Source organism: Zootoca vivipara, chromosome 13, assembly GCF_963506605.1.
Source record: "Zootoca vivipara chromosome 13, rZooViv1.1, whole genome shotgun sequence".
Classification (NCBI taxonomy): Eukaryota; Metazoa; Chordata; class Lepidosauria; order Squamata; family Lacertidae; genus Zootoca; species Zootoca vivipara.
The window spans coordinates 38,709,814-38,730,165 of record NC_083288.1 but is presented as its reverse complement, the minus strand read 5'-3'; the positions used below and the strand labels follow the sequence as shown (position 1 = coordinate 38,730,165).

Here is a 20,352-nt window from a genome sequence, read left to right as displayed (position 1 = left end):
ACACGGTGCGTATGCAGTTTAATATGCATATTTTTGTGACGTAAATCACAGCTGTTTGAGCAGCCCTGGAAGGGGTGGGGGAGCTTAAATATGGAGAAATCAACAAACTGATGGAACAGATGAAATTATTTTGATTGGGAAGATGGTGTGGGAGAAAAGAGCTAAAATAACTCTTTCCTCTAAACACATGTACATACTCATCTGAAAAATCTTGGGAGTCTCCTGTGGCTTCATTTAATAGAACTGCCAGTTCTATTCATTGATTCCTTGCGTATTATGTACTTTACCTCTTAGACCTTGCATTCACGGAGGCAGCAAAGGATGCAATACTTAAAGTGTCTGGGCCACCACCAGCACCACCGAATCCCCCCGCATAAAAAAACTTATGTCAGGGAGGAAGAATCCAAGCAAGCCTTCTACAAAGCACAGTTTTCTATGTAGAGGGATTTCCCCCCTCCCATATACGGTAGAAACACACACACACAGAGAGAGAGAGCTGGAATGTTCAGGGTGCTGGATTCTGCACCCAGTACCAAATTCTAAGCTTGCACATCACTGACATGGAATCACAGCATACCCCCAGCCCTGGTTACAATTCTCAAGCTCTACCCTCAGCCTGAGCGGTCAGATGAGAAGGGAAAACAACAGCTTGTCTCTTACTCCTTGACAATGACGTTGATGGGGTACCGGACAGGGATGGTGTGACTGGCCCCGGTGTCAAGAGTCTCATTCACGTTGTTGTCGCTACAAGACAGAGACAGACGTCAAGAAAATGCATCCTTTCACCTGCCACCCCAGATAAGGCCCTGACCTCTGCACCCATACCCAGGCAGGAAAGTCTGTAACAAAAACTTGCAAATAACTATTCTTCTAGACTCCTATGGGTTGTGTTCAAGTATGACTAACTGAGGTTCATTAATTTCAGTGGGTCTACTCTGAGAAAAAAGTGAGCGGACAGGGCACATATGCCTTTAACAGCTAGGTAGCAGAGGTGTTTTGCATGACATCCTCCACCTGCTGAAATTCCTTCTTCTACACACCTTTTAAAAGGTGGGAGGGAGGATACACCTACCTTGTGACATTTGCCTTCATCTCCAAGTAATCTCCCCAGGAGCTGTTGCTGAGGATGCTAAACCTGAGCTGAATTAAAGCCTGCAATGGAGGAGGGAGGAGGTTTAAAAGTGAGACAATTCATGGCACTTGCTGCTTGGCTCCCTCTCTCCCTCCCTCGCTCTAGAGTGCTGACCCCATCCCCTTTCGTCCCCCTCATGCAGAACGAAGGATCCTCATTGCATCTTGAAATGTAAACTCTAGTAAGAAACAACAGCTTTCTTTTCCTTTCAATTCTATGCTGGTAGATGTCTTTAAGAGGCAGTTTGCTGACAAAATGCAGCCGTTTTCAAGAAAGAGAGCACTGCAAAATTGTGAAGAAAGGAAGATTAAAAAAAGGTGCTTCCTTTCTGATCGGAAGCCACTGCCTGTGCCTTTTTAGCTTTCCCCTCCCCTACATTTGTTGCAAATGATTTCCCTGAAGCATCTCCCACTCTCAAAATTTTCCCCTTTCCTCCTGCTGTCCTGGCAGGCTCCCCCTGGACTCACTGTGCTTCTGCTTGTTATCCTCAGCCCCACACATGCCAAACAGATTCAAGTTTCTAATAAGTCACATATATATCCACCAAGGAACAATAGAAAACTAGTTACGCTTCTTAAAACTGACAATAAACTACCAACGATGTTGTCCTTTCTCGCTTTTTATTAAGCAAACAAAAAAACTTCTGCATTTGATTCACTCTTTGTAATCCTAAATCGCAATCTTTACTATAATACGCTATCCAGAGAGCGTATGTTAACCCTCTTTCCACCACCTTTTGAGGTTGGTTAGGCTGAGAGGCCGTGACTGGCCCAAGGTCGTCCAGGGAGTTTCATGGCTGAGCAGGGAAGGAGCGCCAGCTGCCCGTGTCACCGCCTGCTCACCTTAGTATTGCTCTTGAAGACAGGATGGCTGACGTTGCAAGAGAGACCCTTGAGGTGCTGGCTATCCAGTAGCCCATCGCAGCTCATGACGAGCAGAGTGTTGGACTGCGAGAAGAGAAAGGGTGGAGCAAGTTCAGCGTTGATGTCAAACATCTGGCATCCTTGGGTTGCTAACACCTGCCCTAATCAGTATCCCTTTTTTTGTTGTTGAAAAAATGGCCCAGCATGCTGAGCCCAGCTGTCATATTAATTTCTCAACATAGTGTCATTCCAGGGACTTGTGACAAGTCAAAGCTATCAGCCTCCAGGTGCTGCTTGTAGCAGAGCTCAGAGTACTGCTGCCTGTGAAGTCCAAGCGGGGGGACACCAGAGGACTCTTTGCCTCCAGTGGGGCAGGCTAAGCTCTTTTAGTCTGTGGCCCTCAAGGTCTTTTTGGGGTGGCTCTCTGCAACATTTGAAACCCCCAAGCCCTTGCAGGCATTCCCAAAGCGGGTAAGCGAGGGTAAGGGCCCAGCCTCCTTCCCAAAGCCTAGTTAGTGCTTTGTCAGCTTTGGAAGGAGTTGGGAGGGCTCTAAGAACCTGCCAGAGCCTCACACCTCCTTCCCAAAGCCTTGGTTAGGAGGCTTTGGGAAGGCAGCACAAAGACGGGGTGGGGTCGATTTTTGGCTTCGCTCCTCTCCCTGCATGTGCAACAAGGCAGCGTGTGGCCTATGGGTTCCATTCTGAGGTTCTCTTGCAGCTCACTTGGTGTGAAAAGTTGGGGCCTCCCCTTGGGAGGGGGCTAAGTGCATTTCCATTAAGGTCCTGGGCTGGGGAGAGAACGATTTAAGCATCTGTGCCCACCATAGCACTGCATCTTCTTCTTGCTTCATTCTTTTCGTCACTGCTTCCAAAAATGCGGGGAAACGGGTTTGGGTGTGTGTGTGATCAGACCAGGCTCTAGGAAGCCTTCAAACCTGAAGCCAGCCCCAATCCAGTTCCAGCGCCCCTTTTGCGGAGGGAATACCTACCACCCAAGCTTTGCGAAAGGAGAGGCCTGGTATGTGAGGCACGTGGAGGGTCACGAAGTAGGCGTCCTCTTTGCGGTTCTCCAGCTCCAAGCTCATGTCCAAGTCTCTTCCAGGGAACACAACCAGCTCCTGAGACCTGGTCAAGAGGATGTTGGGTAGACAAGCTGATTAGCAGGCCTCGGTTCCTGAGTCTGGGAGATGGGACTGTTCGATGCGCTATGAAACTAGTGTAGCCTTCAAGTCTCAGTTCCACCCAAAACTCACAACCGAATCACAAGGCCGCCTTCACCATCCAGCTGCCCACTAAACAGTTACAGTACAAAGCATTGAGAGGGTGCTGGGTTGGTGAAGGCTGCCATAGGGTGTACCTACATACCGGTACAGCTGACTGAAAACTGGCAATCTTGGGAGGTGTAATACTATGATGGGGAAAAAGACTAAAGATCTCCGAAATACCATTCTTAGCAGCCTCACCAAGTCCCAGCATTCTTTGGCAGAAGCCACAGTGTTAATGTAGCATAAAATCAAGGTAAGCTTTATATTTACTGCTGTAAGCTTTGTAAAATAATATTGTCAAAAACTGAAGCTGGGGACAAAAGTTCACAGAACACCGTGCAAGTCTTGCTACAGTTTAACTCAAAATGGCCACTGCTCTAGATTTAAATGGTGTTCTCCAGAATGGCTTCCCTCCCTGCAACACAGTCAGGGAACACTTTGGTTCCTAGAGACATTACAATTTTGTAGTTTGGCTATAGCAAGCACAGTACGCTCTCAGCCTCAGCCCCTATCTACAATCCTTTAGAGCAGAAGTGACCAATCTGTTGCCCTCCAAGTGTTGTTGGACTCTGATTCCCATCAGTCCCCAGCTAGGACAGCCAATGCTCAATGCTGACAGGAGACCACTATTGGAAGGATTACTGTTATAATGTATACGGATTTAAAACTCTCGGCACTTAAAATATGCTGGCATATATGCTAAGGCTTATTATTGCAAAAATTCAGACCTGTCCTCCCTCTACCACTTTTAATTTGTTTTCCTACACTACAAGCATCAGTTTCTGCTAGCATCAAGGATGTTCAACATACCCTGAATTGTGAAAGGAGAGTTTCAGGTCAGCATGACACACCTGATCTTCCCCGCAGTGCTTGTCAAAAGGAATCTAACATGTGAGCCAAGAATATTAGAACAGTTAATATGCAACATCATCTGAACAAGCTACCTCTTCCTGCTGAAAACAGCTAGGCTCTGCCCCGTTCCCAGATCTCCTGCCTGCTCGTTCCAAACCATGGGATCCCATACATTCCCCTCCCCTTTAGCTCTACCTACTGGGAACAGATAAAGCTGTTTTCATGCGCGTTCTTATGCAGAAGATTTTGTTCTTCGTTCTGCACATCCCAAAGGACAGCCTCCACTGCATGCTGCAGGAGTCAGTCTCAAATTTTGCTTTATGTGCCCAGTTCCTTTGCCCAAACCCATTAAATCCCATTTCCTTCCTGGAGAATCTGGAGTCAAGACAAGACTTGCCCACCCCACCCCCTGGGTCTATGGGTCCGTTCACACTGGTTTTTTGTTTCGTTTCATCGCCTATGTATTCTGCAACATGTCATTGGTTCTGTGCAGCCAGCTTAAAATGGAGCTACAGCTGTGTACACACACCACCATTGGCATCAGCTCCTGTGCACTCTCACTACAGATGTCTGAAGCTGAGGAGGGCCCATGACATTAGCCACAATCCCTCTGTATCCTGTAGCTTCTTGGGAAACACTGCTGTTTGGTGTATATTCCCCTCAAGCCAGCTCCCATCCAATTTGAAAACTGTAAGCAGCGGTTAGGCTGGGGCATGAGCATTTCAGACAGCCGTTGCACATGTGCAGATGACGACACATGCGCCGATGGTAGCTTCATTGGATTGGAGCCGGGAGGCTGCAGGCACAGCGAAAGCCACCAGCTAATGTGCATCAGGTAAAGACATCAGTTCCCCCTGCTTGCTGTAAAAGGTAAAGGGACCCCTGACCATTAGGTCCAGTCGTGACCGACTCTGGGGTTGCGGCACTCATCTCGCATTATTGGCCGAGGGAACCGCTGTACAGCTTCCAGGTCATGTGGCCAGTATGACAAAGCCGCTTCTGGCGAACCAGAGCAGCACACGGAAATGCCGTTTACCTTCCCACCTATTTATCTACTTGCACTTTGATGTGCTTTCGAACTGCTAGGTTGGCAGGAGCAGGGACCAAGCAACAGGAGCTCACCCCATCGCAGGGATTCAAACCCCCGACCTTCTGATCAGCAAGCCCTAGGCTTTGTGGTTTAACCCACAGTTCCACCTGCATCCCCTGCTTGCTGTACACAGCAGCATAAAAATAGGGACTTGAAGCACCGTGGTTGGGGGGGGGGGGAAATGGCTCCACTGTGTTTCAAGCAGCTAATGTGTACACAACCTAAGTTGTTCTTTTCCTCCATTTAGATCTAAGCTAGGGTTTTTTTTTGGGGGGGGGTTACATCAAAGCAGACTATTTCATAAGAAGAGGGAAGACACAGAATAGATATGGGTTGTGGCTAACATTAGAATAATAGAATCACAGAGTTGGAAGGGACCCCCAAGGGCCATTTAGTCCAACCCCCTGCAACGCAGGAATCTCAACTAAAGTATCCATGATGGATGGCCACAAAACCTCCCGAGGGAGTCCGTCCCACTGTCAAACAGCTCTTACACACCATTCCACTTTATTAAGTTTTCTGCAATGCTTCCCGAATGGAATTGCATTATTGCCATCTGGAGGGGCACTCTTGCACTAAAGTGTAACAGAAGCAGGACGACAACGACAACAACACCCTGCAAACATTTGCGGCATAAAAAGTTACAGGATTTCAGCTGGAATTCACAGGACATGCACTGACTGGAAACGGAAAACCGATCCCAATTTTTTGTGTAGGTGCAAACCAGGATGGTTTCCAACCGCCCCATTACGATCATGACCACAAATCATCGTGAATGCAGAGTAAAAAGGCCACCTGGATGGCCCCTGTAATCCTACTTTCAAGGTATCAGGAGTCCTCTCACCTCCACCACCGCTGCGTTACTTAGGGGGCTCAGAACAGGTCTGGGGTGTCCATTGTTAGGGTTGTTGTCACGCCCGAGAGAGAAGTTCATAAAGAGCTTGATAGGCGATATGTAATCCTCAATGCAGCTCTGAAAGGGAATGGAGGCAGCTGGCAGATAACTTCATGCACCACCCTTGCAGATATTGAAGCCAGAACTCTCGTAAGAGGGGTTCTTAGGCACCCACCCCAGAAGCAGCCGCATCTTCAGCAACACGCGATAGATGCCTGTGTGGACAGCTGCCATATCTCACACCAGGGGAAGCTTCATGGAAATGAGGGCAACCCTCCATTTACCTTGAAGAGAATGCTCTCCTGTATGCACAATTCTCCCAGAGAGAGTTCCTTCACCCCATCTGTGACTTTCGTGCCATTCTTAAACACTCCACGGTGCCTCATCCTGTTCCGGTCGATCTCGAGGCGGAAGGAGAGCTTGGGAGAGAAGGGTCCTGGAGGGGAAGCGGGAGAGAGATTATGCGTATAAAGGGATGATGCACTGATGACAAAAGACAGCCAACACTCTTGAATGGAAGGGTAGCAGGATGAAGATCACCTGGAGGAAATACTGGGGGAGATGGGGTAGGGTGCTATTTTATGCCAAGATCCTTGTTTTGTCAGAAGTAATTCCTGTACAGCAAGAGCCCACTGCAATGTTAATTATTAGCTGCCTCCTTACCACTGCTGCCTCTTTTGTTTCTTGTTTGGTACAGCAGCATCATTGCTTATTAATTGACCTCTTGATTGTTCTGTAATAATTCAGTTCCTGATCCAAACGGCGTGGTGTCGTCGTCCCCACCCCCCAATTTCCCTTCATACTGTATTTTTCTTATTTTTATTTCAGAGGGAAACAGGGCTATTACAAAAATAAAAACGATCAGTGTACCAGTAATTCCAGACCCCTGCTGAAAGGAACTGGGGCTATTCATCAAGAATGCTCCTGTTGCACTAAACAGAAAGCATTGGAAAGAGCACAAGCTGCGAAGAGGATGCTTTAAACTCAAGGCACAGCAGTTCTTAAAGGCCTTGCAGTGCTTTGCCAGCCAAACAGCAGAGCAAACTGGTCCTTTTTTTGTTGGCACCTGATCTGTCTCAAGAGACAATGGAGTGGGCCTCCGGCGATGAAGTCAAACCATTGTATTAGCAGCATCAAAGTAACCTCCCTGGAGCATAAGTCTGGGCAGTATGTATGGAGGTCCTGGGCTGCCCAGACAACAAGACCCCCTCTTGGCCTCACTGATGTGGTCCAAAGGAAAACACAGCAAGATGTTTGGCACCAGCTTGGCAGCAGGAGTTGCTGGAAGGAGGAATACAAGGTGCTGTCTAACTGTTTTAGGGACTCCTCTCTGGATTAGTGTTGGGTTTACTCCTTAGCCCTTTCTTCTCCTAAAGCTATATCCCACAAGACAGTGGAGGCTTAGGATCAGAGTTTTCCTTCTCCTAAATGGGCTACCTTCCCAGGTTGATGAGTCCCATCTGCCCCTCACTTCCCTCCACAGCACATGAAGAAACCGCCTTCCTGACAACAGGACCCACTGCTAGTCTCATCCTCTCCATCCGCTGGACTGGAGCCTGTCTTTGCATGCAAAGAAAAGTAAACTGGTACTGCAGCTGCAAATTTTAAGTGGAACAACAATCACTAGCTATTAGGTCTGGGGAAAACAACACAGAAAACACTGGAATGCAATGGCTTGGTGAGGCCGTTGTCTGAATTCTGTATAAAAGGTGAGCGAGGTGAACAAAAGGTACCAATTTCAGACAGAACAGCTAGTGTGGAATATGTGGGCTACTTTTTGGGAAAGGGGAGCTACTGTGGGAACAGTTTATGCCTCTCAGCCCCCAGGTGAGTCCTCTATGCTGCAGATGTGGGTGATGAATACTCCCCTGGACAGCAGGATTAGGCCCAAGGCAAGGTCCACGATTCCCTGGCAACCCTCACCTTGGTAGTGCTTGGTGGCCAAGCTAGTGCTGAAGCAGATGCTGAGGTCGACCACCAGATTCTTCCAGGTGCTGGCATCACCCAGACACTCCACATCTTCCCGTGGGATTTCCTTGGGCGAGGAGTGCACCTTTGTCACCACGGTAATGATGGGTCTGGAGCTGCAGGAACCGGAGACAGCAACTTGGGTTGTTGTTTTATTTAAAAGAAATGTTTATGTCCTGGCTTTGCCACCCCCCCCCCCCGAGGTGAGGACAGTCATTAGATTTGGAGCAAAGGGTCACCAGCATGCTAATGATGAACCCCCGCCAGCTCTATTTCTCTACAACATCTGAGTCAGGGTAGATGGTGCATGTCCTAAACTGGTACCTGGATGGGGGTAAATAAATTGCAAATGAATTCAGTGGGGAATGAGCCCTATCTTCCTCTTAGAGCAACAATTCCCAGACTGGTTTTAACCATCAATTCCTCTTCCTAGGGAACTCTGATAATTGTAGCTTTGTGAGGGGAATTGTTGTTGTTGTTGTTTAGTCGTTTAGTCGTGTCCAACTCTTCGTGACCCCATGGACCAGAGCACGCCAGGCACTCCTGTCTTGCACTGCCTCCCGCAGTGAAAGGGGAATAGGAGTCTCCTAACAAATCTCAGCACCCTTAACAAACTACATTTCCCAGGATTCTCTGGCTCTGACATGGTGTTAGGCTGAAGGCAACAGGTTGCCTCTGACAGAAAATGAAAAAGCTTAACTGATTACTGATCGGATGCCCCAGCCACAACCTCATTAGACTCCCCAGCTGCCCTCTGGGAGAGCACAAGCACTCACCGAAGCACCACAACCTTCCCCAGAGCCCCCACTGCAATGTCGGTGAGGCCATCTCCGTTGAGGTCTCTCTGTCCATGGATAGACTGTCCAAAGAAGACCAAGCCAGGAGAAACGCTGGCTCCTGAAATTCTCTGTGGGGGAGAAATGCTACTGGCTTAGAATGATGCAGAGAGGCAACGTGACCATTCAGGAGGACGAACAGATCAAATACAGGCCAAAAGAAATGGCGCTTCTTCCTGCAACTTAATGGCTGGTGCTAATTTGTATGAGTTTTTGGCATCAGCTAAAGCAGGGCTGGGAGAACTTGGATCTCCCCCACCCTGCACAGCTGAAGTCTGACAGTTTAATAACCTGGCATTGCGATATGCCAAATGGCATACTGTGATCGACAGGTGGGCAAATTCAAAGAGGCTTCCCAACCCCGATCTTGAGTGACACAGGCTTCCCCACCCCAACTCTTAAGGCTCCCAAGGTTCCACACTCTTTCCCCTCCCAATTAAAAACAGGGGCACATGTTGCTGTTGTGTGTGCGCACATAGCCACACCCTCCCCCCAAATTTTATTTCTAGAATGTGAACCTTTAAGAATTACCCCACCTCCATGGTTCTGTGCAAGTCCCTGTTGTGAGCCAGACTCAGAGCATGTAGTGAAAGTAGGAGGAAGGCTCCTTGGTGGGCAGAGGAGCATTTCATTACTGACATTACTTCATTTCCTGTAGTGGTTCTCTCACCCTCACAGCACATGGGCATGCCAGTTAGTGCTGTAGCCCTATTTTGTTACCTGGCTGTACTGCATCTGCAGGGTCTTCTCGTGTCCATTGTAGATGTAGACAGCTCCTCTCTCGTTGTCTTCCAAGGGGGCTCCAATGGCCACATCCATCAGTCCATCCCCACTGATATCTGACAGCTCTGTGATGGCCGCTCCAAACCTGCCCAAGGGGTGTCCTGGATCCCCAGTCAGCTCCCCCTGGCAAACAAGAGTACCCTGGAAAGAGAGGTGCCCTTGAAAGGCTGCTGTCTTTTGAAACCACTGATTCTGTGACACAATGCGGGATTCCTGCATGGGTGCACAGGACACACACAGCTCTGCTCACCTGCTTCCAGGTGTACACGTAAACCCGCCCCCCTCTCATCTCTGTGAAATACTGAGGGGCTCCAACAAGGAGGAGGTCTGTTTCCCTATCGCCATCTACGTCCACAGAGCAGAGCGCTGCCCCAAAATATGATCCGATCTGCAAAAGAAATATTCAAACATCCAGGGTGAAAGGGGTGGCCCTTGCACAAAGGTTGGCTCAAGACGTGCTTTATAATACTTAAGATTTATACAGCCCATTCAAAGCACTTTATTTGCATTCTCTAGCTGCAATCCTTTCAACAACCCTGTAAGGGAAGTCAGTATTATCATCCTCAAACATACACACATATTGCAGAGCAGGGGCCTCAGAGCCTGAGCCTGCGTGCTGCTTGCCTAAGGCCAACTAGTGACCTAGGTGGCTCTCCCCATATGACCCAACCCAGACCATGTGATCATCACCTGAGGCTCTTCTGTGTGTGCATCCTCCATGAGAGGTCTGGAAGGTGGCAACACGAGAATAGGCTTTTTCTGCAGTGGCTCCCTATTAGTATAATGCTCTCCCCAGGGTGGTTCGTCTGGCACCTTCATTATATACCTTGAGGCACCAGGTGAAGATGTTCCTCTTCAACTAGGCGTTTGGCTGATTAATATTCTACAGGTTTTTTAATGTGGGAGGGGGAGGGGTTTTGTCTAAACCAGGCATCCCCAAACTTCGGCCCTCCAGATGTTTTGGACTACAATTCCCATAATCCCTGACCACTGGTCCTCTTAGCTAGGGATCATGGGAGTTGTGGGCCAAAACATCTGGAGGGCCGCAGTTTGGGGATGCCTGGCCTAAACTATTTATTTTGTGCTTTTATCCTATATTTTTAACCAATGAACTGCCCTAAGATCTTTGGATGAAGGGCAGTATAATTTTTTAATTCTTTATAACAACAACAACAACAACAACAACAACAACAACAACAACAACAACAACAACAACAGAAATGCACTTGCTGCCACTTAGCTGACATATAAGGTTCAAGGTGCTGCTATTTGGTGTATAAAGCCCTATGCAGCTTGGAACCAAAATATTATTGGAACTAATATATTCTCCCCCCCCCCCATCCCAGCCGTCACTCTCTCACACACACACGGTTTCCAATCATTGTGTATTGCAGGATGGGATATCCTGCAAATACCATCCAGCCATTAGTGTGGCAGCTGCTACCCTTTGGCTCTCGCTGCCACTGGGGCTGTGAAGACATTACTGGCTTAAAACATAACCAAGTTGTTCTTTTTCTCAATTCAGGCTGATGTTCCTTTGGGAAGAAGAAGAAGAGTTTGGATTTGATATCCCGCTTTATCACTACCCGAAGGAGTCTCAAAGCAGCTAACAATCTCCTTTCCCTTCCTCCCACCCACCCAACAGAATAGCCCCAGGGCCGTCTCAAGCATGTTGGGTGCCCTGGTGCCGTGGTGCAGAGATCGCTCCGGCGCCCCCGCTCTAGTGGGCACAGAGCGCAGAGCGCAGCACGGCTTCCATGTGGCTTTGCCGCGCAGCGCCCCCCTGCCGGCCCGGTGCCCTGGCGCGCCACGCCACCCAGCCTACCTAGAGCCGGCCCTGAATAGCCCAAGGTCACCCAGCAGCTGCAGGTGGAGGAGCGGACACGCGAACCCGGTTCTCCAGATTACGAGTCTTACCCAGGATAGATACAGATTGTGGCTAATGCATGTACACCAGCGGGAGAAGCACAAGGGGCGCAGGGTGTGTATACATAGCCTCATCAGCTCTGCAAAATGAAGGGACTCTTTTGGTCCTACTGGGGGGCCACAATCATCCTTTTGCCTCATTCCAGGCATCAAAGTTGACCAGAATGTCCAGACCCTCCCAGCTCTAAGAGCCCTGTTTTCTTCACCTGCTGCCCTGGAATGTCCTGCTTTAATGTCCAATTGGTTGTGCTGGAGTTGACCTCAAATATGAGGACTCTTCCCACATGTTGATATCGAGGGGCACCAGCAGCATAGAGCGCTCTCTGTTGATGCTGTAGAAATTTCAGTGCATACCCTGAAAAGAAAAGAAAAGAAAAGAAAAGAACAATCAGGTGGAGATACCAAAGGAAAAGAAGGTGTAGACTAGGGGCATTTCTACACAACACACACACTTTGCCCTGTGTTTTGCAACACAGAGATCTAGAAACTTGCTAAGAGCTCTCAGAAACTTAAGTTCAGAGCAAGCCCAGCATCTCTAACACACACCCCAGCTCTGGATGGTCAAGTCTTGCTTTCAATGTGCAAAAAAGCAATTAAGCTTTCTCCCCCCATCAGATCCATGAATCTTGTGGAAGATGGGGGAAAGCGAGCTTCTTTAGGCCCCCTGTGATCAGAGAGGGGGCCAAGGGCCTCAGAGGAAAAGGAACCTGTTGTCAAAAGCCACCCCGCCCCCCAGTTGAGGCCAAAAGGCGCTCAAAGTCTGCCCCACCCAACCCACTTCCTCACAACAAAACAATTACTTATGTATTCCTTTGTCCCTTCCTCCTCCATTTGCCCAAGATCCTCTTGGCTTTATGTTAATTTGAGATTAACCCTTAGGTATCTGTAAAAGCCCAAGGCATCCTACTATTATGAGTTGTGGGGTGTGTGTGTGTCAGTCTTTGGCACAGTTCAATGGGAGAGTTACTGCTGTGAGCCCCTCCACCCTTCCCTCAAATTGTATATACATGTAAATAAAGTCATATATCTTAAAGTCACCACAGTCTCCACTGACCTTCATTCCAAGGAGACCAAACCCTGGGTAAATACTGGGAACCTCTGGAGTCTCTCACTGCTTGGCGATTAGGGTGGTGCGTAAAACTGCACTGGCGTGTTAGTTACGCTGTCGCCGTTGTAACTGCATTTCACGTTTCTGCTCTTAATTGATAATTTTACAAATACCAAAACCCACAATTGTCTACAATGGGGAGGGGAAATCTCTGGCCCCCACAGGCTTAATCAGGCCTGGCAGGAGCCCTAATTTGGCCCATGCGGCAGTTCCCCCCCCAAACCCCGCTCTCCTGCCCTGCTCCATCACATGTGACATCAGCCGGGAGGCAGGTGAAGGCGTGGCCTTCACTTTCATGTGTGTTCCAATAAGAAACGCACTTAGAAGGCACCGCTGGAAGGTTGGCTGCCAACTCTACGTACGTAGGAAAAATAACTGTCCATAGGAAAGATAGCTATATACAGCCCCAAAACCCCACACAACACATATGTGCTCAGTACACAGAGCTGGAAAATAAAGGCCCAGTTAATGGGGGAGATGGTGCAGAGGCCTAAAGGAGGAAGGCCTTCTCTACTCACCCAAGTAGGCGCCTTCCATCTCCTTCCTGACTGAGGGGGTCGTGATGAATTTTTCACCGGCCAAACCCTTCTGCTGTTCTAGCAGGCCCCCTGCCCAGTTGTCAGCACCCACAGCACCCAAGACCACCCGGCCCTGCCATAGGGGGAGAGAGACACGGAGAGAAAAAGGAAGAAAGAAACAATTTCATAATCAATGCTTAGGAGACAAGTTTTCAGCAAGGCTTCCAAGCAGAGATTATTATTTTTTTATCCCATTCATCATCTGTACTGGAATTAGCATATGCCGCTGTTTTTATTTGTTAATATATAAGCAACTGTTTTATTTTATGCTTTTTAACATATTGAAAAATGGTTTTGAGGTGCTTTGCAGGAAGCCATTCAGAAATGGAAATGGAACCGGACATCACCCTGCAGGCTGCAATCCCTACATGCATTTGCCAGGGAGTGATCTCCCAATGAGCTCGGTAGGACCTACTTCTGAGCAGGTACATACAAAAAGAGTTCTTTTATTTGTTCCAGAAGTTTATGCTCCGCTTTTCAAAGCAGATTGCCACCAAGAGGCACTGCGTTCCACAATTCTTGCTCACCTGGGATATGTCCGCACTGAGTCCACTCGATGACAACTCCAGGTGGAATGAGCCAGTATCACTGGTACCTGTAATGTAAACAGATTGGATGGGGTAAGTGGGGGGGAGGGGAGAGAGAGATGCCTTTGTATAAACCTCCCACTGCAGAAGGGGCTGAGATTCAGCTGCTTCAACTGAGGCCCTGTCCACAATTCTGCTTGTCCCATTCTTTCTAAGAACAGGTTTCCCCTTTCTCCCCCTGCTTCCCCCCATAAAATCCACTCTTTAGTGCTAAATCAGTACAAACAGCAATCCGCCAAACCCCCACAAATGGCCATTTCTTCCAATTCAGCACTAAACTGTGGGTTTTCCTGGGGGAAAGTGGCAGGGCAAATGGAAGTGTGGATGAGCCCTGAGAAAATACAACTATGGGGTACAGGAAACTGAGTGGTGGAGTTGTGAACAGGTGACCAAATTTAGTAGATAATGACTGAACTTCACCATCACTGCATGCAGATGGGGAGTGTGGCCCTCTGAGCATGGTCAGAGTGCACTCACCTTACTGCCAGGTGACCTCAGCAAGTGCGCAAGCAAAATGAGTTTACAGGGTGGCTTCTAGTTCAGAAGGTCCATCTGTCTTTTCATGGGACCACCTGAACCAATCCCTAAGGGAGGCATCCCCAAACTGCGGCCCTCCAGATGTTTTGGCCTACAACTCCCATGATCCCTAGCTAACAGGACCAGTGGTCGGGGAAGATGGGAAGTGTAGTCCAAAACATCTGGAGGGCCAAAGTTTGGGGATGCCTCCCTTAGGGTATGTGCTCGACAGCTGTACCACGGGGGGGGGGGGGGTGCCAAGAGACAGTGCCGGGTATACACACAAGCAAAGTAAGTTACAGGTAGGTAGCCATGTTGGTATCTGAAGAAGTGTGTATGCACACGAAAGCTCATACCAAAATAAAAAACTTAGTTGGTCTTTAAGGTGCTGCTGGAAGGAATTTTTTTTTATTTTGTTTCGACAAGCAAAGTAAATTACAGTTCAGAGCCTCAGATATGTGGCCTCTGAATATCAAAACAAAAAACAAAAAAAATCTGAATTTCAAGTTGTACATAATTGGTTAAAAGTAAAAGAATAAAACACATTTCTTTTTGGTAATGCTATAGAGCCTTTTAAATTTGAGACAGGGCCGCAGCGTGTCTTAATCTGGCCTTGCCCACAAAAGTTCCAGATTGACCAGTACTTTGCTGGTGAGCTTTGGGTGCTTGTTAAGATATCGTTTCGAATGACAGGATTCCCTACCATTCCTTCTCCATCTCATCCCACCCCACCCCACCCCACCCAACCCAATAAGTGAATAATGCATGAACCCAAATAAACACCTTCAATTGCATAGATCTTAGACTGGAGGTCGTTGAAACTGCCTCTGAGCTCCTCAAAACTGGCCAGCACCTTCAAAAACTGGTCTGTGGGTTCTGAGGCAATTTTCCGGAGCTTATCCTGAGCTTCTTCAGTGTTAAAATAATGCCCAATCTGGAGAGACAAGAAAGGACCAGATGAGGCAGGCCAAGGTAAGACTTGGCAGTGGGGTTTCTATACAGGTGTCCGCCCCCCCCCCTTACGCGTGATCAACTCACACGCGGCCGCATATACATGCAGCGCTGGGAATTAAATAATTCAATTCAAATGCAGAAATTATGGGAATGTGACGGAGAGTCCTTGGGACTGGTGAGGAGACCCTCCCCGGAGCCTGAAGAGGGCGTCAGTGGGGGTGGAAGAAGCCCCAAATAGCCTGGAGGCACAATGAGGCTCTGTTTGTGCTGCTCAGCCTCCCCGCCTAACAGCTGATGCATGGGGTAGCGCAGCCGCCACAGTCACTTTCCTGCACCTCCTCCAGCCTCCTGCCAGCTGTTTTCTGTTTGGGCCTTGGAGAACTTAGGTACTATCCTGCAAGGCTGAGACACAACTCCTAGGTACTTTACCCCAATGGCAAGGCGTAAGATGCCCCTTTTCTTGGCAGAGGCTATGACCCCATTGTCATTATCTGTGGCAACTCCATCGGTGATGATGATGATCACTTTGTTTGATCCTTTCCGCATGCCGCGCTCAGGAATGAAAACTTGATCCCTGCCATCAGTAAACAAGGGAATAGTTACTTTCTGGACCAAGGCAAATCCTTTGAAAACATGGATTCCCAAACTGTGGTCTGTAAGGTTCACCCAGGTGGTCCATGGCATGTCCACATTAAGTATTCATATTGATTTTTAACTGTGCTGTTGGTGCTGCTTTTATTTATAAGGAACTTTTACGGATTTTCAACAAGGTATAAGCAAAACACAGTGTTTCCCCTGCTTCCCTCCAACTCCCTCCAGAACAGAAGATTAATTTCTCAAATTTTGCCACAAGCTTGCTTGTGGGTGCCAGTCATCAGAATATTCATTTGACTGGTGTATAAAGCTTCTTTTATTTCTCACGCTGCACTGTACAGTACTACAATTTGAATCTTATGGAATCAGAATGCAGGAAAAGGTGGGCATATTGGGTGACTTACACCCAGGCCTCTTTTTATAAAAGTCAAAAGCAGTCCCCACCCTCCAAACCGAAGACAGTGTTCTGAGAACACACTGCAAACACCAAGAACATAAAACAGGGATAAGCCCTGAGAATGCAAATAGACCGAATTTAAAATATTCGTTTAATTTAAAATTCCCCTTAATGATTAGCACTAATATAAGCCAGGCCTCTCTTGAGTTTTGCTTTGTTTTGCCGCTAGCACAAATAAAGCTACCCTAGAGCTGGAGGACTTGCCTACAGCAGCCACCAGCCATCTTGTTTTATAATCCTCTGGCTGTCCTTGTAAGGAGGCCTGAAGGGAAAGAATACACTTAATCCTTGGTGAATTATATAAAGGACAGTATAAAATATAGTGCATGGCATCTTCTGCTTGGCCTGTTCTGCATTCGCAAAAATGTTCCTTTACTTGCCTACTATAAAGTCTACCAGCCAAACAGTCAATAGGCATAGTCTGAAATATAAGCTGGGTAAAAGCATGCCCCACAGCAGGAATAAGGTTGATTCCTGCATGCATTTTGTTTATGGCTACAAAGAATAAAATCTGAACCTGAAACAGCCCATAGTTTGTGGTGGCACTTCTCTGATACTGCTATGCCTTATGATGGTATACTCTACAACCGATGGCTTCTGCTCACTGTCGTGATAGAGCTGGGGGGGCTAGGCTCCAAGGCAGGTTCTTAGTCTATGTATCTCTTGTCAAAGTCCACGTAATCCCATGATCTGTTAGAGCCCACTCCCTCCTTCCCAAAGGGCCCCATTCCCGACTTTGCCACCCACTGAAAGCAACGCTACTCACACCACACATCTGATGGCCTTGAAGGTGTTCGTAATGCCTTTCATATGTCTCACTCCTTTCAAGAGTGCTTGAGGGTTGGGATTTCTTGTATAATCATTGAAATCAAACTCAATTTTGGGTGAGCTCGAAAACTGCACAGCAGCAAACTGGAAGGGGAGAGCAGAAAGAGTGCATCATTGTGGCAAAACAGTAATGCAAAACAAGCTAACCCTTTTTGCCCAGGCTGAAGGTGTACTACTAAGGACCACAGACATCAACCTGGTTCACACATAACACTGAACCATGGTTCGCTTAAGACATTGCTTGTTTAACAAACCACAACTGTGAGTTGTTCCACAGTTGATCAAACAAAACTATGGCTCACTTCTCCAAAGTTTGCTTTGTTTTTCCAGCTGCTCAAAACCCTGGGCTGTGACCCTCTGATGTCTGACAAGTATATCTTACATTTACAGTGCTGTTGCGTAGTCCGTCCATCACACCAATCATAAATTCCGTAATGTTGCTGAAATCCCTAGTTTTCATGCTTTCTGACCCGTCAAAGAGAAACACCAGATCTACATTCCCTTTCAAGCACTCTGTGGGATGAATGAGGAGATTGGTTATAGTCTAGATGGAAAGATGGGCAAGGAAGGAATGGTTTATTAAACTATGGGAACTGGCAACTTCAAGTAAAATTACCTGGATGTTTTGGGTTCAACCAGTGAAAAAGAAAATAAATTGATTTCAGGCAAGAATGGGCAATGTTTAAAGCATAGCTGTCAAGTTCTCCCCTTTTTTAAGGGAAATTCCCTTATGCTGAATAGGCTTCCTTGCGAGAAAAGGGAAAACTTGACAGCTATGGTTTAAAGAACTACTGTTTCAAAGTTGGTTGGTTATATCTTGTTACAATTTTATAATATATGAATATGATTCTTCGTAAACAGAATATTATAACTATATAAATAAAATGTCCCAATTAATACCTTCTCCCTATTAGCTATATTAAATACAAGTTGGTTTTCCTTTTTCCCTCTTTATTGTTTATGCATTGATACTCCGGAATTAGAGTAGTATTTAAAATTTATTCATAACCTCATGGTATTTGTAAAGAGTGTGATTCTTTGTTTGCTTATTTCCATTTCAATACTTGCATTTTCAATGTATTGCCATATGCATATCTATGTACAAGCAAACAACCAAGCAAATAAACATGAGGGAAGTTGCAAATAAGTGTGGGGACTCTGGCTTGCCTGGGAAGAGAGCTGGCAATTGGGTGAGGAGATTTCCTGTGTTCAAACAGGAATATTAAGAAACAAAAAACAAGAAACAAAAAACTGTTTCTTAAGGAAAGGCTAGGAAAAGGTTGAGATATTGTTTCACTTTTTAACCTAGCTCTTCTCATACCCTCCAACTCCCGGTAAGAAAAATCCGGGATCAGCAGCGGCGCGGCACCGGAAGTCGCTTCTACGCATGTCTGGACATGCGTAGAAGCAACTTTCGGTGCCGGAGCTGCCCAATCTCCGGCGCCCAGACATGGGCATGTCTCCGGCATGTCCAGACATGCGCAGAAGGAGCCTCCCTGGCAGGTAGGATATCCGGGGGATTTACAGGATTTTTCTGTATTCGGTATAACAGTGGGAAACGGGTTTAAATACGGGGGTTTCCCATGAAAAACGGGAAACTTGGCAGCTATGGCTCTTCTCTGGAAGGAACTTTGCAAGTTGCATTCCCAAGAAACAATGCTCACATTTTAGAAGTTGTTTCCAACTTGTGCACTGCATCCTCCCCCACTGTGAGATCTGCCCAGGGTGAAGGGACATTTCCTCCTTACTTTGGTATCCGGTCTTTATGCTCTCTGGGTTGCGCAGTTTGGCATCAAACAGATAGCAGATCCCGCTCAGGTAAAGATTTTTGTCACAATGCTCTGCAAGTCCTGGCCCACAAGCCTGCAGGGGAGGAAGTTTCAAGTAACAGGTGAAAAATATATATTAAAAAGGGTAAGCGATTAGATAGCATTACATAGGGACAAGGAAAGTTCTGGAACAAGGGAAGTCCATGGCTGGATGAATGGAGAAGGGAGGTTCTGGAACTCTCCGGAAGTAACCAAATAGAGCAGAACTTTGTGGCCACCAAAGATAGATAGCGCCACCAAGAGTGAAGGGGTTTCCCAGGCGGAAGATTATGGACAGCAGAGCTGAAGTCTGAGCTGACTCCCAGAGAAATTATCCTACACAGGCCTTAAGTGACACAAGCAGGAGTTGCATAAAAGCACTTCCTAGTGGATTGTGCAATGAGGTCTGCAATTTGGGGTTTGCGCCTAAGACACCAAAATGTCTCTGGGGCAACCCTGGTCTCCTTTGGGAGGGATGTTAATTTAATAAAACAGTCAGGATTCTTGAGACTCTCATCATAAGAGTCAAATGAATCTTGGAAACACAGGGCTCTACTCAACTAACATTGTTCCTCAGAGTAGGCTCACTAAAATGAATTGCCATGACTAGTTTGGGTCGATTAAATTTAACGGGCCGACTCTGAATAAAAGTGAGTTGAATACAACCCAGAGGGGCTCTGTGCCCAGTTTATGCTGCTCAAATTCACACACACACCCCTCCAAGCAATTCCAGTCCAGACTCACAATCATCTTCGACCCTTGCACGTCGCTTGCCAGGGTCATGCCAAGGTGGGACACCCCGGAGCCCCCTGCAAAGAGACATTGAGGTCAGATGGATCCGTGCCAAATGAGACACACCCAATGTAGACCCTGCAGATCTGTAGCCATTCCCCCTGCCCCCGAGATAGCTGCACAGGCCTAAAAGCCAGCCAGGCCTCCCCACACCAAGGCAAAATGGCCGCATTTGAACAGGCCACCAGGGATAGTTAGGGAATCTCCCTAGAACCGCCTCTGACGTGAAGATTGTGGAGCGTTTCCTCAATTCTTGTGTCAAGTTGTGGAAGCTCACTGCGGACTTTCTATTCAGGGTCTGCAACAGGGGTGGGGAACCTCATGGTTGGGTGCCAAATGTAGCGCCCACGCTACTCTTTCTGACCCTCAGGAGGATTCTCCTCAGGCCACAACCGCTCCTCAGCCACACCTCCTACTGGCCCTGCTCCACATCCGACTTGAGCTTTTTTTGCCTGGCTGGAATATGCCCTTCAACTCTGACCTGGCCTCATGCTTGCCTGTATGGTGGGTGGAGAGGGAA

General features: G+C 47.6%; 1 protein-coding gene across 2 annotated transcripts in view; it reads right to left on the bottom strand.

Moving 5' to 3' along the window:
* ITGAL (integrin subunit alpha L) overlaps positions 1–20,352 on the bottom strand; it is a 48,342-nt gene that overhangs the window by 8,529 nt on the left and 19,461 nt on the right. For both annotated transcript variants that reach the window (XM_035134516.2, XM_035134515.2), the window contains exons 4-23: positions 19,785–19,849; positions 18,981–19,095; positions 17,615–17,745; positions 17,171–17,316; positions 15,783–15,927; positions 15,183–15,333; positions 13,824–13,891; positions 13,237–13,369; positions 11,817–11,965; positions 9,935–10,072; positions 9,622–9,825; positions 8,842–8,972; positions 8,021–8,181; positions 6,382–6,533; positions 6,047–6,175; positions 4,071–4,144; positions 2,985–3,120; positions 1,975–2,079; positions 1,073–1,152; positions 661–744 (exon numbers count right to left, since the gene is read on the bottom strand). In XM_035134516.2, the coding sequence (XP_034990407.2) occupies positions 661–744; positions 1,073–1,152; positions 1,975–2,079; positions 2,985–3,120; positions 4,071–4,144; positions 6,047–6,175; positions 6,382–6,533; positions 8,021–8,181; positions 8,842–8,972; positions 9,622–9,825; positions 9,935–10,072; positions 11,817–11,965; positions 13,237–13,369; positions 13,824–13,891; positions 15,183–15,333; positions 15,783–15,927; positions 17,171–17,316; positions 17,615–17,745; positions 18,981–19,095; positions 19,785–19,849 (2,497 nt within the window). The remainder of the gene's footprint in view (positions 1–660; positions 745–1,072; positions 1,153–1,974; positions 2,080–2,984; positions 3,121–4,070; positions 4,145–6,046; positions 6,176–6,381; positions 6,534–8,020; positions 8,182–8,841; positions 8,973–9,621; positions 9,826–9,934; positions 10,073–11,816; positions 11,966–13,236; positions 13,370–13,823; positions 13,892–15,182; positions 15,334–15,782; positions 15,928–17,170; positions 17,317–17,614; positions 17,746–18,980; positions 19,096–19,784; positions 19,850–20,352) is intronic.